General features: G+C 38.2%; 1 protein-coding gene across 1 annotated transcript; it reads left to right on the top strand.

Moving 5' to 3' along the window:
* The first annotated feature begins 8,418 nt into the window (after window positions 1-8,418).
* LOC149774784 (allatostatin-A receptor-like) lies at window positions 8,419-14,806 on the top strand. Its single transcript, XM_089944756.1, has 2 exons — window positions 8,419-8,516; window positions 10,726-14,806. Exon 2 carries the CDS (start codon window positions 10,807-10,809, stop codon window positions 11,995-11,997), a length of 1,191 nt encoding a protein of 396 aa, XP_089800882.1. The 5' UTR covers window positions 8,419-8,516; window positions 10,726-10,806; the 3' UTR covers window positions 11,998-14,806.
* The last annotated feature ends 3,343 nt before the right edge of the window (window positions 14,807-18,149 follow it).

Here is an 18,149-nt window from a genome sequence, read left to right as displayed (position 1 = left end):
AGAAGAAGAACGTAAGAGGCAGCGAAGTGACGTATCGCCTCACACACGAAAAGAAGTGTTCGCTCAAAACGAAGACATGAGCAAACCTGAACCAACACCTTCCACGTCTGCGACCAGACATAGATAGCCCACTCCAAACCAAAGTCCACCAGTTAACCCTGAAAAGTACTATCACATTCGAGAGACGGAAAAGCGACGCTCTAGAAAATTTAGAACCACGACTTACACCTACACGGTGAAGTTTAAAGATTTCAAGTCCGACGTACCATTGGAGAAAGCAGAAGGGTTTATCACCGAGATGTGGGATTCTTTGCTCACCACACTAAAGCGACAATGTCAACCCAAAGAAGACGATTTCTTGACACTATCCATAGATCACGACAGCTTGAAATCCCCTGTTTGGATCGAGTTTAGCAGACCCGCAGAACTAACCCCTTCCAAAGTCATGGACAAGATTCAACACGTACAACAATCTAATGATCAGTTTGACATCACCGATGGTAAAGCCACACTGAAAATGGCCCACGTCTCTCCTCCTCAAGGGACTGGACGCAAAAAGGTCTTATTGGTGGACGACCTTCGCAACACCAAAACAAGTCTCGTCCGAATTAACAACCCTCAAGACCAGATGTGTTTAGCCCGTGCCATCGTGGTGGGACGAACCTATGCCAACAAGAACGACACGGTAGAATGGAAAAGAACCTGGAAAACTATTCAACGATCCGATCGAGCCAAACAACGAAATGAAGCAGAACTCCTGTTACAACAAGCCGGACTGTCCAAAGACACACCCTGTGGCATTCCTGAGATGCAAAAATTGCAAGATGCCCTAGCTCTACGATACACCTTGAAAGTACACCCTCAAGAAGTGCGCGGACCTCTCTTGTTTCGAGGCCAAGACTTTAAGGACGGAAAATACATTCATGTCTATTATCACGATGAACATTTCGATACCATTACCGCCATCCCCGGATTCCTGGGATACAGATATTACTGTGAGAAATGTGACCGTGGTTATAATAATCGAGAGCAACACAAACATTGTGGATCGAAATGCCCAGGATGTTTGGCCTCTCCACCCTGTCTGAGCGAAGGGCAAAAACCATTGCATTGTCCTGCTTGTCTGCGCACGTTTGTCAGCCCTGCCTGTTACCAACAACATCTGAAGACGCAAGGTTCACAGCAGAAATGTGCTTGTCAACTCCTGAGACTGTGCCCTACGTGTAGACAAGGCATACGTACCAATAGTACCAAGGCACACGTATGTTCAGGAAAAAAAAATGTCACATTTGTCATCACATCGTGGACTTGAAACACCAATGCTACGTGCAAAAATACCAACCCCAACCAGAGAAAGAGGATGGTCACAAGAAGAAAAGCAATTTCATCTTTTTCGATTTCGAATGCATGCAAGAGACTGGCATTCACATTCCTAATTTCTGCGTGGCTCATCGAGCGTGCGAGAAGTGCATTCAAGAACCTATCTTCAGTCATTGCTCTCACTGCAGCAAGATTCCTGGAGGACGTGAAAAAATCTTTCGGGGACCGAACACGCTAGCCGATTTCGCTCGATGGGTCTTAGACCCCATCAACAAGACCTGGAGCCAAGAGGACATCGAACGTTACGGAGATTGTCATCGTGATGCCACGGTGATGGCTCACAATTTCTCCGGATACGATGGACAGTTTCTTCTCAGATACTATACGGAACATGGCACCGAACGTCCTAAAGTGACTTTGAACGTAGCCAAAATCATTTTCATGCAAGTGGGACAAGTACAGTTTAAAGATTCGATGAGCTATTTGGCCATGCCTTTGAGTCGAATGCCTAAAACGTTTGGAATGACAGAAATGGCTAAAGGGTACTTTCCACACTTTTTCAATACGGAAGCCAATCAACACGCAGTTCTACCCCATTTACCTGAGGCTCACTATTACGACCCCGACAACATGCGTACCGAACAATGAGAAGCTTTCTACGCTTGGTACCAGGCTCACGCCTCGGACCCTTTCGACTTTCAGGAAGAAATGCTAAAGTATTGTCGTTCCGACGTGGACATTTTACGGCGTTGCTGTGGAAAATTTCGAGAACTGTTCATGGAACACGGAGGGGTCGATCCTTTGAAAGAAGCTTGCACCATTGCCAAAGCGTGTTCCTTAGTGTATCGACAACGATTCATGCCTGAAAACACCGTGGCTGTCATCAGCCCTCAAACGACCAACTTTGTCAAACATCAATACTCGGTCAAAGCCCTACGTTGGTTACATTACTTGTGCGACAAGGAAAACAAATGGATTCAGCATGCCCGCAACGGAGGGGGTGAAAAGACCATCGGAACGTATTCGGTAGATGGCTGGGACTTAGAAAACCCGAAGATCGTGTACGAGTTTAACGGTTGCTTATTTCACGGATGTCCCGTCTGTTATCCTGATCGTAGCACTAAAAATCTGTTTTTACAACGAACCATGGAAGACTTGTACCAGGACACTTGTCAGCGGCGCCTAAAGTTGGAACAGGAAGGATACCAAGTGGTGGAAATGTGGGAACACGAGTACGATCACCGTATGAAAACCGATCCCGAGTTTAAACGCCTCGTGGAAAGTTACCAGTTCATGGACCCGCTGAACCCGAGGGATAGTTTGTACGGAGGAAGGACCAATGCCACCTGTTTGCTGTACCAAGCCGACGAAGAGAAAGGAGAAGAAATCAAATACTTGGACGTGTGTTCGCTGTATCCCTACGTGTGCAAATATTGTCGCTTTCCTGTAGGGCACCCGCAATTGTTAACGGAACACATCGACCTGAAAAACATTCGACAATACGAAGGCTTGATCAAGTGTAAAGTTTTGCCTCCCACGAACCTATACCATCCCGTCTTACCTCACCATTGTCAAGGCAAACTGATGTTTCCATTGTGCCGTACTTGTGCGAAACGTGCAACCAAGACCAACCTTGTCAGCACACCCAGGAAGAACGTGCCTTGACGGGAACCTGGGTCAGCGTAGAATTGTTCAAAGCTCTGGACATGGGATACCAACTGTTAGAAGTGTACGAAATTTGCCACTTTCCCAAGACACAACAATACCACAAGGGTGATCCCAGTCAGAAAGGCATTTTCGCCGACTACGTGGATGCCTTTTTGAAACTGAAGCAAGAAGCCAGCGGCTATCCTTCCTGGTGTCACACTCCCGAAGACCAAATAAAATTCAAAGGGAAATACCGGGAACAAGAAGGCATCACTTTAGACCACATAGAGAAAAACGAAGGCAGGCGATCGTTTGCCAAAGTGATGTTAAATTGCTTGTGGGGAAAAATGGCACAACGACCGTGTTTACCCAAGACGGAATATTTGACAGAACCTTCCCGCTACTTCCAAATGATTCACGACAAAACCAAATACATGAAACACGTGGACGTCGTTCGTGAGGATTTGATCTTGGTCAATTACGAAGAAGATCTGGACTTTGTGCAAGACGACCCTTTTGGAAATGTCATCATTGCGGCTTACGTGACAGCCCATGCTCGCTTAAAATTGTACGAAGCTTTAGAACTGTTAGGGGAACGCGTCCTGTACTTTGACACGGACAGTTGCATCTACATCGATCGACCGGGTCAGCAACACCCTAACATCGAAGAAAACCGTTTAGGAGCCTGGACAGACGAACACCCCGACGACAAGATTCTAAGTTTCGCGAGTGGCGGTCCTAAAAATTACGGCTACCAATACCGGGACAAACAAGGAGAAGTGCACACGGAGTGCAAAGTGAAAGGACTGACTCTGAATTATCGTACCAGTCGAGTGGTCAACTTTGGGGTATTGAAAGAAGCCTTGCAATCGGGAGAGGATGGAAACTTTAAAGTGACCACTCACCAACCGAACAAGATTGTACGTTTACCCACTCACCACATCGTCAGACGACCCCTGGAAAAAATCTATCAAATCGTGTACCAGAAGCGAGTGAGACTTCCCAATCACTTTACGTTGCCGTACGGTCACATCGATATTGGTCAGTATATAAAAAGGGACAACGTCCAAGACCAATAGTTCATTGTCACTACCAAGACCAATCGACAAAAATGAATCCTTTCAAACAGCAAGTATAGAGCGTAAGACTCAAGTCCAACGAGAAACTCCGGTGTGATTCTATGCCTCACCATCACATCACCAATGCAATAGCACATCTTAGTTGTTATGTACTAATGCCATGACAAACTACGTGCAACCAGTGAAACTTCCAGACCACAAAACTTTACCTTATGGACATGCTGATATCACCCAGTATAAAAAGGGACGACTTCCAAGAACGACACTGCATTGCAAGGGCAAGCGACGAGAAAGATGAATAACTCTACGCAGAAGAAAAAAGAGAAGGTACAAACATCATTGACCTCTTTCACCACCATACCGTCACAGCAAAGTGCGTTCAAGAAGGGAAAGGATTCAATAGACCTAAAGGAGTATTTTAGCATCCAAATGACCCAGACAGCGACCTCGAGAAAATTTAGAACGACAACTTACACCTACACGGTGAAATTTAAAGACTTCGCGTCTGACGTTCCAGCCGAGGAAGTATCAGGTTTCATTACGGATCTACTTGACTCACTGTTAGAGGAACTCAAATGTCATTGCCAAGTCAAAGATGAAGGTCGTTTGAGCCTATCTATGTATCACGACAGTTTGAACTCGCCTGTATGTCTCGGATTTAGCACACCTGCAGAAATAACTTCTTCCAAACTTTTGAGGGCTATTGAAGACGTGCGGTCGGTGAGAGAAACATTTGACATCACCGATGGAAAAGTGACTATTCATATGGCATATGTTGTACCTCCATGGGAAGAAGACGATCACTGCTCTTGATCTGCTTACCGATAAGTGTACCTAGCACGATGGACGTAACAGCAGATTTACGACTGACAGGGAATACGAGATCGGAAACATCTATGCTGGGACACAAGTGGTAGCTGACCAGATTTTAAACAACGTGTGTAACGGATAGAGAGACAAACACGAACTTTCTCTTATTTGATTGTTTGTTACTTGTTTTGTTTTAACTTTTTCTTATAAACGAACATTTAACGTAAATTCGTTGCATATAAAGTGATTTTAGAAAGGAGTGAACGTTAATTTTAAACATTAGTTTACTAGAGTCAATAACTAAACAACTCGTAAATATGTTTCTTTTATGTTCAAATGTTTATGTATTTAATGGATAGTGCTTAGACCAAAGCACAGGCCAGAGAGCCCATGTATATATGTACTTGAATAAATGTTTTGAACCCATACAACAGACTTTTCTTTATCGAGTCTCTATTCTATCTGTGAGTCTTTCTCTAGAATATTTCTGTCCTCTTTTCTGTGTGTTTGAATGTGTATTTGTTTGTTTCTGTATGTCTATGTTTGTCCCTATCAACCCTTTGTCCCTACAAATACATTTCACCCTATAAAAGGTTTTGACCCTATAAACCTATGACGTTACCAATGTTTAATTCCCACTGATCCCCAGGTGACATTCCCATGTTCAATTTCCATGTTCAATTCCCCTTGTCGCTAGAGTGACCCAGGGTTTTTCTCCATGTTAAATTTCCCTTGTCGCTAGAGTGGCCCAAGGGGTTTTGTAATGCTAATTCCCATTGTCGCTAGGGTGGCCCCATATACTACTAGAGTCATATTATTTATCTAGACTATGGAATACATACATGACCCTTTTCGGAGTTTCCTCTGACCTTGAACTAGTTTTCTTATTTGTATGTTACTTTCCAATTCCATGACATTGCATGATGCATATAAACAATGTCCGCAGAAGAAAATTGCCCATCATTTTCCACAATACATCACTTTATCTTAAATGTAGTCCACAATACTTGTTGCCATTACTGTTCCTTTTCTAAGTATCCCATGCCCTAAATGTTTGTTGCTCTTAATGATATTCATGGTTCACCGAATTGACAATCTGTGGAGGGTCAGTAATATAATAGAATTGTTTGCATTTTTTCTTGAACAACATTATGTTATATAAAATATCAGACGTTTAAAAAATTTCAATTTTGAATTAATGATAATAAATAATATAATGTGATAAATGAATAATAAATAAATATAACTCAATCCACGCCTACTGTTTTCTCCTCTTATTCTAGTTAATATCTGCATAGTTTCTATCTTTCTATCTCTCTAAGTTTATATATATTGTGAAGAGTCGATGCTCTTAGAGTAAGTGACAGAAAAGAGGGAAAGACAATACGCTTTGTACAAATTAACAAATTATTTATTTCCCCTACAGTAAAAAGTGAAAATGAGAGAAAAAAAAACTTACAGGATGGCGAATTAAATTCCAAACTTATGCAAGAATTACAGACAAAAGTCCTAGTAATTTAAAGTTCTGAATAAAACTCTGTACAAATCCCGAAGATATCCTAAAACAAAAGCCGATGAAAAGTATGTAATAGCTTATGGAGTGTTGATGTGTCAACAAACTTTTGTTGAATCACAAAAATATAATTCCAGGTTTTAATTCAGTATATTCCAGTGAATGTCTTTATCCAACTGAGAAAATATTCACTTGAATTCAACAATTTTAAGAAAAATGATTAGAGCCCGAAATAAATAAAACTACTAGTCACAACAAATAATACAACTTGAAAGTGCCAGATATGAAACTCCTTGCCACAAATACAAGGTTATGTAGTTCTCTACTTGATCTCAGGTCACAATTAGCATTTTCTAAATAGAAACATTCTCTAACCAGAAAAGCCTTCTAGAATGATTATGATGTTTATAAAATCAAAAACATATCCTGTACAATTCACTTACGAAAATTCAAAACTCTAACACAAATAAACATATTTACTTCTATTATTATTGACTGTCATATTAAGTTCATAAACATATAAAATACTTTAGCTAAGTATTAGTTGCTGACATAAAATGAAAGTTAAAAAATATAAAAAGTATATCATTTCAGGCAGAAATTAGGTCAAATTTTCACAAGGTCACGTCCAGCTTGGCTCTCTATATTCAGAAAATCTGAGTCCGTTCTCTTTTTAACCATTTCTTGGACGTTCCATTCAGAAAATAGAAATATAATGTCAAAGTTATCGTGTCTTGAATCTTTTCATTCAAAAACTAAAAACGTTTTCTCATGTTAACCGTGTATTGGACCTCTCCATTTAGAAGATCGTAATCCCTACTCATCGTAACCGTTTCTTGGATCTCTACATTCAGAATATCAGAACCAAAACTCACCATAACAGTGTATTGGTTCTTTCCATTCAGAAAATCTTGAACAGCTATCATTAACTATTTTCATGTTACTTTTCGAGATTTGTCTTCCAATATATCTTGTTAACATTATTGATTTTATAATTTTAAAATCTTTGGAAACGTTTTAAAACTAACATCAGTTTCAACATATTAGGCATTAAATTTTCTCTTTCTCTCATATTCAATCTGAAAAGAAAGAAACACTTGAAGCGGACAGGAGAACACGCTGTTTTTCCTGTAGACAGAATTATATATAGAAAAACGCTATTTGAGTTTTTCTCCAAGAGTTAAAAAAAATAACCAAATTTGAGATACATGCACTTTTAGGAGAATTGATAGGCCTTAGACAATATTTCTGATCCGGTGATAAAGGATTCTAAATTGCGGTAATTAACTTAAAAAGGTCTATATTTCTCATACGTTTCCTTTATGTTAGTAACATCCACACAACAATAAGTAAACACACTTTTCTTTCTATCATAGGCACCACTGTACGGACGGAATGAGAACGTATCTATATATCGTAGTTTTCCTAAGGAGACAAACTGCCTCTTCACCTCAAAAGTCGGCATCCGGTCTCGATGATGTACAGCTCTATTGCTTCCGTATTATCGGCGCATACATGCATATATATATATATATATATATATATATATATATATATATATATATATATATATATATATATATGAGAAGCAAAAATTTCATATAACTGTTGATTTAGCGAAAGTTAGGAATATTGATTTTACTTGATTTAACATGTTTGCGCCTGTTTATATATGTCTATGTCTTTATTGTACTTCTTTATTACATTTTCTACTTTATTTCAAACTGTTTGGTTTTCCTAACTTTTGGAATATACCATTCTTGACTTTTAACACATATACTGTTATCTAATTTAAATTAGATAAAGAAGTAATGATATCAATGTATTATCAGAGTCAGTATGTGACTAAATTAAAAATTATCACCTATACTTCTTATCATCGAACCTGGTGTGACATGTTGCTTAATCCTACAGCAAGCCTCAGTTTTGCCGACCACTGTTATATACGCCCTTCTCTAGCGTACTTTGCAAACGTGTCAGATCAGCTCATATCACGTGACCTTGTGTAACGCCTCTTTAAAGAGCGCTTAAGTAGCCACAACCTTCATTGTACTGCCTGTGTACTCTTTCCTGCATCAGTATGAAAATACATATCTGCTTTTGGAGGGAAACCTAGAAAATATAGGAGATCACATGGTAATTCTATGGTAAGTATGACATTATATATCTACGTACAATCTGGACTGAGATTATAATAATTATCATATCTTTATATGTATCATTTCTCTTGTCACAATAAAATCTGAAAATATTACATGTACTATTGCTAAAGACTTTGCTGATACAAGATTATTGGCATATTCTTTGATTGAAAATTACGATGTTAAATCTGTGCTGAATGCAGATGGACAAGCAGATGAGAATTACATGTCGATGGATGACGTATCTCCAGCAAATACCGATGCAATCTTATTCCCACTAAAATCACGTTCATTATTTCCTTAACTAAAATGAAAACAAAACTCAGCATTTTCCAGTCTCCAGTTGCTTCAATTAAACATTGCGAATTATATTCTGAGCGATAGATTTGACCAATAAGATATTAATCCCTCTCAGTCATGCCATTGTGTAGTTATGTGACCATTGTTGAATAATAAATGATGCAAATATTCCATACTGCAGTCAGGCATCAAAATACTTAACACTTTCAGATACACATACAACACAAATGCAATGCATATATATATATATATATATATATATATATATATATATGTGTGTGTGTGTGTGTGTGTGTGTGTGTGTGTGTGTGCTTAATATTCAAAGTTGTACTTTAAATTACTACTTTTGAAGCCTAAACACGTGTGTGTGTGTGTGTGTGTGTGTGCTTAATATTCAAAGTTGTACTTTAAATTACTACTTTTGAAACCTAAACACGTGTGTGTGTGTGTGTGTGTGTACTTAATATTCAAAGTTGTACTTTAAATTACTACTTTTGAAGCCTAAACGTGTGTGTGTGAGTGTGTGTGTACTTAATATTCAAAGTTGTACTTTAAGTTACTACTTTTGAAGCCTAAACACGTGTGTGTGTGTGTGTGTGTACTTAATATTCAAAGTTGTACTTTAAATTACTACTTTTGAAGCCTAAACACGTGTGTGTGTGTGTACTTAATATTCAAAGTTGTACTTTGAATTACTACTTTTGAAGCCTAAACACGTGTGTGTGTGTGTGTGTGTGTGTGTACTTAATATTCAAAGTTGTGCTTTAAATTACTACTTTTGAAGCCTAAACACGTGTGTGTGTGTGTGTACTTAATATTCAAAGTTGTGCTTTAAATTACTACTTTTGAAGCCTAAACACACGTGTGTGTGTGTGTGTACTTGATATTCAAAGTTGTGCTTTAAATTAATACTTTTGAAGCCTAAACACGTGTGTGTGTGTGTGTGTGTGTGTGTGTGTGTGTGCACTTACTTTAAATTACTACTTTTGAAGCCTAAACACGTACACATTGTTTAATTTATGTCAGTCAGTCTTCGTTGAATTCACCTCGTTAACTTGGTAGCATCAAACTATTATTTGTAGCAAAAATCTCTAACGAAGACGACTTGCGGATTTCAACTAATTACCTTTGAACTGGTGTAAAGGTGTTTTGCATAAGAATATTACGTACGAGGTTAGTTAAATGGCAGTGACTGATATATCGATGATAATAGCCTTAATGACGTGACTATAAGAAGAAAACAATTATATTTCTATGTTCAGATTTCAAAATTGCGCTCTAGATTGGCAGGTACTGTAACCAAATGGTTTTCAGTTCACGGTTTTGAATTTCTCCTTTGATCACTTCAGCTGCGATAGGATGTTTAATTTTAACCAATGAAATGTTAATAGCTTTGCATTCTTTAAATAATTGTCTTTTGCAAGGCTTGAATTTTGAGAAAATAAATTTCACCGAAATTCAAAGATCATCAAAATCGAAAATTAAATCATACTGTATATCCATCCCTCATATACTGTAATTATATGCACAGTGTTGTACGCAAGCACTAAAGGAAACCGTTTAGATGTACAATATGTATTGAACGATTAATGGGAAATCGATATATAAGAGCATTTCAGCAAACTGAACAATGCATGCATACATTGGATCGGTTACTTTTGAGCTCTGACTGCTTACAGTATAGACACGGTTCAAGACTGATGTTTCCCATGGTTAATTTCAAATAAAAGAGCCAAATGAAAGACTTGCAAGGTTAATCATTGCAATTTTATGTAATGGTACTGGTGTTCTCTGATGCATTTCAATGATGTCTTTAAAGTTACAAATGTATTTTAAAATTTTGTCATATTAAGTTTAGTTGATATAACAAAACGCAAGTTGACTTTATATATAAATGTGTGTTTCTTCTTCACAGAGAAAAGGGACATATGAAGAGAAACCTGTTTTAATATATCATAACACCTCGATAGAGTTCAACAAACAATAGACACTAACAATGGAAAGTACAGAAACACTGATGCACGATGATGTTGATTGTATTCATTTCTGGAACAGCTCAACAGAAAACATTACATATGGTATGGATTTGGAAGAACATGAAGAGTTTTCAAAATTTATAAATTTAACAAGCATCCTCATCCCAGTATTATTTGGACTGATCACAATATTTGGATTGGTTGGCAACATCCTGACAATAGCTGTTATTCTGTTTCATAAGGTAAATAGAGGAATTACAAATGACCTCATATTGAATTTGGCAATAGCTGATCTACTCTACGTTATTTTTTGTATTCCTTTCAAAGCCATATACTCTGCTTTACACGTCTGGCTGTTTGGGGACAGTTGGTGCCGGATTCACACGTATGTAGAGTATATTTGCTACTTCGCAAGTATGTATATACTTGTTCTTGTTTCCATAGACAGATACATGGCTTTGGCACATCCAATCAGGGCAATTACGCTGCGTACAAAACGAAACTGCTACATTGCACTTGTTGTCTTATGGAGCCTCGTAATATTAGGAAATATTCCCTTTATATTTATGGCCAAAGAAGTAAATCTAAACTCAGAATGCATTAAAGAAGAAAGTATGGTTTGTGCTGTCCATTTCGAAGATGCTACTGGCTCATCAATAGCCTTATTTACGTTTGCTTATCTGTTACCACTGATTTTGTTGTGCATTCTTTACGGACATATGTTGAAAATATTCCTCACTGGAAAATCTCCTTCTGAGCATAGTAGTGGAGACCATATTCGGTTGCAAGCTAAGAAACGTGTCACAAAGATGGTGATTTTGATAGTGACAGCTTTTGCGATATGTTGGATGCCACTTCAGATTATTATGCTCTACATTCATGTCTCACCTGGTGAAGTTACAACTGTGACATTTGCATCAATAATATATGGAGCTAAATGCATGGCTTATATGAACAGCTGTATTAATCCTATATTGTATGCGTTCTATACAAATACATTTAGAAGAGGCATTGAAAATATGATCTGTGGTAAAAAGAGAAGATACACTAAAAGTACCAGTCATAGCTCGGTGAAACGTGGTAGTCATAGCTCGACGATAACCAATTATAGCTCGGTGAAACGTGGCAGTCATAGCTCGACGACAACCAGTAATAGCTCGGTGAAACGTGGCAGTCATAGCTCGACGATTACCACGACCTTTATGATGTAGATATGATCTTGGAATGAAAATACACGTTGCTGAAAATTAGGTTTGCTCATCAAAACTTCTAGAACTAACTTAATAGAATAAGTTAATGAAACAAACTCTTCAGTATATGCAAATAGACTTTATCTGGAGACAGAGGTCTGCATACATAAAACAAACCCATGGTGGAATACTCCATCGTAGGATAATTATTTCATCATAGATAACTGGCGTCAAAGAAGTCCTCCGTTAACAAACCGTGCCTAAATCGCATGCTGTTTCAAATGGGCTTACAAAATCCTAAAGGTCGAAAGAAGACTTGAAAGGACACATGCTTTTACCATCTGCCTTTGATTTTGTATCAAATATCCGTTAATTTTGGGACAACGACTTCACTAACGAAAATTCATGATGACGTGTAACACGTGCTCCCGTTACAAAGGAGATCAGTATTCGAAAAAACAAGAACGTGTACTGGTAATTTATTTGCCAGGAGAACTATATTGGCATCGTAACAAAACTGTTTCATTTACGTCATTATGCGACGTCTAAAAGACTTAGGCATGACTGGAATTCACTTGATGGGATTATATTAGGTGCGGTCGTTCGGTTTCTTAAAGCTGAACTGAAACATTTAATACTTAAGTTGTTCAGGTGCAAATGACATTTAGGGCTTTACTTATTGCTCTTAGAAATAACAAAAAACAGGTAAGAGATTATATACGTGTAATATATGTAGCCTTCATTATGTCAGATAAACTGAAACGCTACACAAGAGGATTAACCTTAACAGATCTGATTGGATGACAAAGAAGCTGCACAGAAGCCCGGTCGCAGAACACCTCTCTTCCCCTGGCCACACTTTCAGTTCTGTAACACTTATTGCAAGTGCTCATAACCTCAATTTGAGTTCCGAAACCAGGAAAGAAAAGGTAGCCAACTGAATACGCCGCCTTAGAACATTGAAACCAAGCGGTTTAAACCAAGAAGACTAGAAAAAGACAGTCATGCACAAATAAAATTATCTTTTGCAGCCGACACATAATCTTTCTCTAAAGTTGCTTAGTAGCATATAACTACTAATATAACAATGAAATATCCGGGATATAATTTGTGCTTATATAAATTTACACAAAAAAACGGATGCCGTTATGGCTCATCAATTTCTAGGTCAAGAACATCATTTTCCAGCATCCTCAATAAATTGAAGTAAACTAATTGAAACATAATACATTTAATGGTCTAATTCCTGTAGAAACAGCCATGTAATGTTTTGCAAACACAACGGTTTTTCTGTTTTATTTGTTTGTTTGTCTATGCTTTGTGTTTGCCTTTTTAAAGTGCTCATTATGAGTCGAAAGTGCTCAGGCTAATTAGATACTGTTGCAACGTTATGCCATTAAATATTGTTATTTTTCAGAAAAAGAAGTAATGAATCAGACTGGTAAAAATAATGCCACTTCAAGCGAATCGGACGCTCGGCAGATTCCATATAGATATTATTATTATTATTATTATTCAGTTTCCATTTACAACATTATCGTGAATCATGTAATATACTATTATCTACAAGCATATCGTTTTATATATTTTAGCAAATTTTGTAGTTACTTTGATGAGGTAGTTTATAACTACATTGGATTTTGTTATTTTTCTTCATATTGCCCCTTTTTTTTTGTAATATTGCCCCTTTTTTGTAACTTACGCCTGGACAAATAGCTTGCATATCTGGATATTGTGTATCAGCTAAAGTTTATTATTATTTGACTTTGTATTTACATTTTTGTACTCTGTGTTTGCAATGATTTGATCTTTGTTTGCTTTTTCCCTCACATTTGAGTCACTTACGTCAAATGCGCAGGCATTTTCAGGCAAACTGACTACCCTGGCTAAGGGCTGACACATACATAACTAATGTATTCGTCTATTAAATGCGTGTCCCAGTGATTTCACTAATGAACGGAAATTAATGGGCTGTACAACATGTAAACCGTATGCTGATTATTGAGATGACAAAACAACATTTCGGTTCATGTAGCATGAAACCGAGATGTGTCTCTAAATGGCATCTGTCCATAAACGATATTTGTGTTCTGTTATTTGACAGTTATATAAAATGAAAGGATTTTAAATAAAAACACTATTATTATTCATATACATCTTAGCAATGGTAATGCTAGATTTGTTAACCGCTTAATCTGATCGATACGCAGAGACCAACTTTGCTTACATGTAGATTGCCAATCGGCAGATATATGTATAAAATAGACACAAAAAGGAAATGTCTCCTTCTATGGCTCTGCCCAATAGGCAAAAGATTCGTACAGGTCATGCGGTGATGGGAGATAATTGTTCAATATCGTTCTTCACTAATGCGGAAACCAATAAAATGTTTTCAAAAAACAAGCAAATTTAATAGCCTAATATAACACGAGTTCAGAATTTTCTGTTTACGCAGAGTAGTATGTATTCCAAAAGGTCTGATTTTTTAAAGAAAATCTAGTTTGAATACTAGTGTTTTTCTTTGGCTGTGTGTGTTTGTGTGTATATATATATATATATATATATGTGTGTGTGTGTGTGTGTGTGTGTGTGTGTGTGTGTGTTTTTAAGCAACCCTTTCTTCCTCTCTTTATTATTCTTACATGTTAAAGTTTGTCCTTCATATTTTCCTAAAGCTGTACAAAGCTTATAAATTATGTAGATATTAACTAGAATAAGAGAAAGAAGAAAGTATGAGTGGATTTAATTCCTATAGCTGAGGTATATCTATTATTGTTTTATCACATGGTATTATTCATTATCATTAACTAATAAACTGACCAAAATATTACGAGACTGATTTCTATATAACAGAGCGGTGTTCAAGGAAACATACAAATAATTCTAGTTATATTTGTAACCCTCCTGGTATGTTAATGGTAGTCTCTCGAGTCGAGGAATACGAGTTGTGCGATCTCATTCAACGGTGGACGCGCATGTGTCTCCTGAGTCCAAATTCCGATGCACACAGGCGGTTGCAGGTGGGGCATGGGACACCGGTGGTTGGTGGTATTTGTGATACAGTTCTGTGACGTCTCTCCCGAGTTTCAGCAAGACGCTGGCGGCGGTTATCCTCAAAGGTGGAACAGGCTTTTCTGGTCAGCGCTCGCCAATGGCTTCTGTCTAAGGCAGCGAGCTCGAGCTGGCCGGGTTGGAGGTCTATCCATTTCATGTTCATCTTGAGGTTGTCTTCCGAGTGCTTGATTGGCTTTTTGGATCCTCGCAGTGATGCTTTGTCCAGGGAGCCGTCACTAGATATTGTGCTGCCAAGGTATTTGAAACTGTCCACATTCTTCAGCTGCGTGTTGCCAATGGTGATACCGGGTTGTGAGGGGACAGTGGTTGGAGCTGGCTGGAAGAGGACTTCTGTCTTTCCTAGGCTGATTGTGAGTCCAAATAAGTTGGAAGCATCAGAGAATCTGTCAATGATTGCCTGCAGGTGAGTCTCTTTATGGGCCATGAGGGCACAGTCATCTGCAAAGAGTGCTTCAATGATGAGTCTTTCTAGCGTCTTTGTTTTTGCAGCTAGGCGACGGAGATCTAACACTGATCCATCCAGGCGATACCTAATGTAGATGCCAATGTCAAGGTCACGGATGGCATGGAACAGCACCTGTGCGAAGAAGAGGTTGAAGAGTATCGGAGGAAGTACACCGCCCTGGTCGACACCATTAGATATTGGGAATTACTCAGAGGGTTCACCGTCTGAGAGAATCTCTCCAGTCATGTCAACATGGAGGAGCCGAATGAGGTTGGTAAACTTCTGAGGACAACCAAGTTTCTTGAGTACTACCCACAGTGCGTCTCTGTTGACTGTATCAAAAGCCTTTGTCAGGTCCACGAAGACAGCATACAGATTCATGTTCTGCTCAAGGCACTTCTCTTGGACTTGTCTCACTGCGAAGATCATGTCAGTGGTGCTGCGGTCAGGGCGAAAACCACACTGAGACTCGGGGAGGTTATCATCTGACACTGCCGCAATAAGCCTGTTGAGGATGATGCGAGCAAGCATTTTGCCAGCTATGGACAGCAGGGACTACGGCTGTCGCACGCAACAATAGATCAGCCGTTACCGGTACATGTACAAAATGTGGTACAAAGAAATTTAAATTCGCTTCATCTGGTCAGAAGCCAATCAAAGTAAAAGTAATTTAAAAAAAAGGAAAGTCTACGGAGGTGACATTGCAGCAAAGTTAGCGTCGGTGTCAGGATTTTTTGGTCTAAATAACGTGGAGAAAAACATTTACCAGGGTATAATTATTGTGGTCCTGGAACTCGACTTGATATCAGATTAAATAATCAGGATCAACCAAATCACGGTGAGGATCCTATAAATACAATCGATATAGTTTGTTTGGCTCATGAAGTAAGGATCTGCAACAGCGACATCTTGCTGATGTAAAATTAATTCACACACTAAATTCCATTAAAGATAAATCCGTCAAAGAAAGATTAGCTAGTTGGATAATTAACACTACTATGAAAGGTAAATTAGTTTTAGGTGCTGGTAATTAATATCATGGAAGCTATTTATTACTCTCCTGTTGGATTTTGGCGGGGTAAACCAGCTATTAAAAAACTTGCAAAAGCTGCTCGAGTAAAACCGTCAATAGCTGCTGCGTGGTTATCCAAGCAAGCTATCTGGCAAATATATCTACCACCACCTAAACGAATTGAACATGCGCACTTTGACGTCAGTGTTCGTAATGAAGTTCATCAGGCCGATATAATGTTTTTACCACACGATACCGTTAATGATGTCACTTACAAATACGTGCTAACGGTGGTTGACATCGCAAGTAGATACAAGGAAGCAGTGCCACTAATAACTAAAACAGCCACTGAGGTTGCTAACGCATTTGAAAAAATCTATCAACGAGGACCATTAACGTGGCCGCGTCTACTTCAAGTTGATCCTGGAAGAGAATTTCTTGGTGCGGTGACTTTTTTGATGAAACAAAAAAATGTTAAAATAAGACGTGGAAAAGTTAATATTCATAATGACCAAGCAATTGTTGAGCGATTCAATCGAACACTGGCTGAGCGACTATTTGGATATCAATACGCGATGGAATTTATTCAAAATAAGCGATATAATGATTGGGTTACTAGGTTACCAAGTGTTGTTGCAGCAATAAATAATGAGCCGACGCGAGCGATATCGATGAAACCATCAGTCGCTATCACAAAAAATATATACCAATAAAAAGAAAAGATTTTTCAACTCGGCCGGTTCTAGGTGATGTTATTGTTAGATATTTATACAAACCAGGCGAAGCTGAGGGCGGAAGAAAAAGAGCAACAGATCCCATTTGGAGTACAACGACACATAAAATATTATAAGTAACAAGATCATCAGGCAGACCGGCAATTTATATGCTTGATTCATTTGCTCCTCAGCGCGGTTTTACTCGTGAGCAACTACAAGTAATTCTTGCTGATACTCAACTACCACCTCAATCACTTAGATAATCAACTCCACGCCTGTTACATTCTAAAAACGTTAAGGTAACATTATTGCGATTGTGACCAAGTTGATTATTTATTCTGTCCACGGTAAATTGTCTGGAATCATTTTTCTTATACTGCCCTGTCATTATGCAATTACAGCCGGAACAATGGTTGTCTTGTTTCTCTTTCAGCGATAAAATAAAATCTACATCCAAGTCAAATTCATAATTATATTTTTTAATAAAATTTCTTATAACCGAATAATTTTGTTCTTATCACGTAATCGTCAATATCATCACTAATCACTGACGAGTCTAAAACGATACGTCCTAATTGATATATTTTTCTCACTCTACAAACAGCTAAGTAAACTAAATTAGACCATTCTATGTGATCATCAACTATCCAGACTATCAGTTATAGTCAATCCTTGCGACGAGTGAATCGTCATAACATATCCTAGCGTCCACGGAGATTTTTCTGCGTTTAGTGCTTCTTCAACGAAATTAAAGTCAACGGTGACAATATCATTCAGCACCAATTTTTTTTCCTTGTCCTGGTACATCAACGTCAATATTTTGCAGTTGAGTATCAGCTAATCTATAACATAACGGCACAGGCGTCAACGGAAACTTTTCTTGATGTAATTTAAATAGTTCTCGTTGAAGTGCATCACGAATTAT

Source organism: Sinohyriopsis cumingii, unplaced genomic scaffold (assembly GCF_028554795.1).
Source record: "Sinohyriopsis cumingii isolate HCF-2022 unplaced genomic scaffold, ASM2855479v2 utg000160l, whole genome shotgun sequence".
NCBI classification, from domain to species: domain Eukaryota; kingdom Metazoa; phylum Mollusca; class Bivalvia; order Unionida; family Unionidae; genus Sinohyriopsis; species Sinohyriopsis cumingii.
Note: the sequence above shows the minus strand (reverse complement) of the source record. Positions and strands in the feature narration are given on the sequence as shown.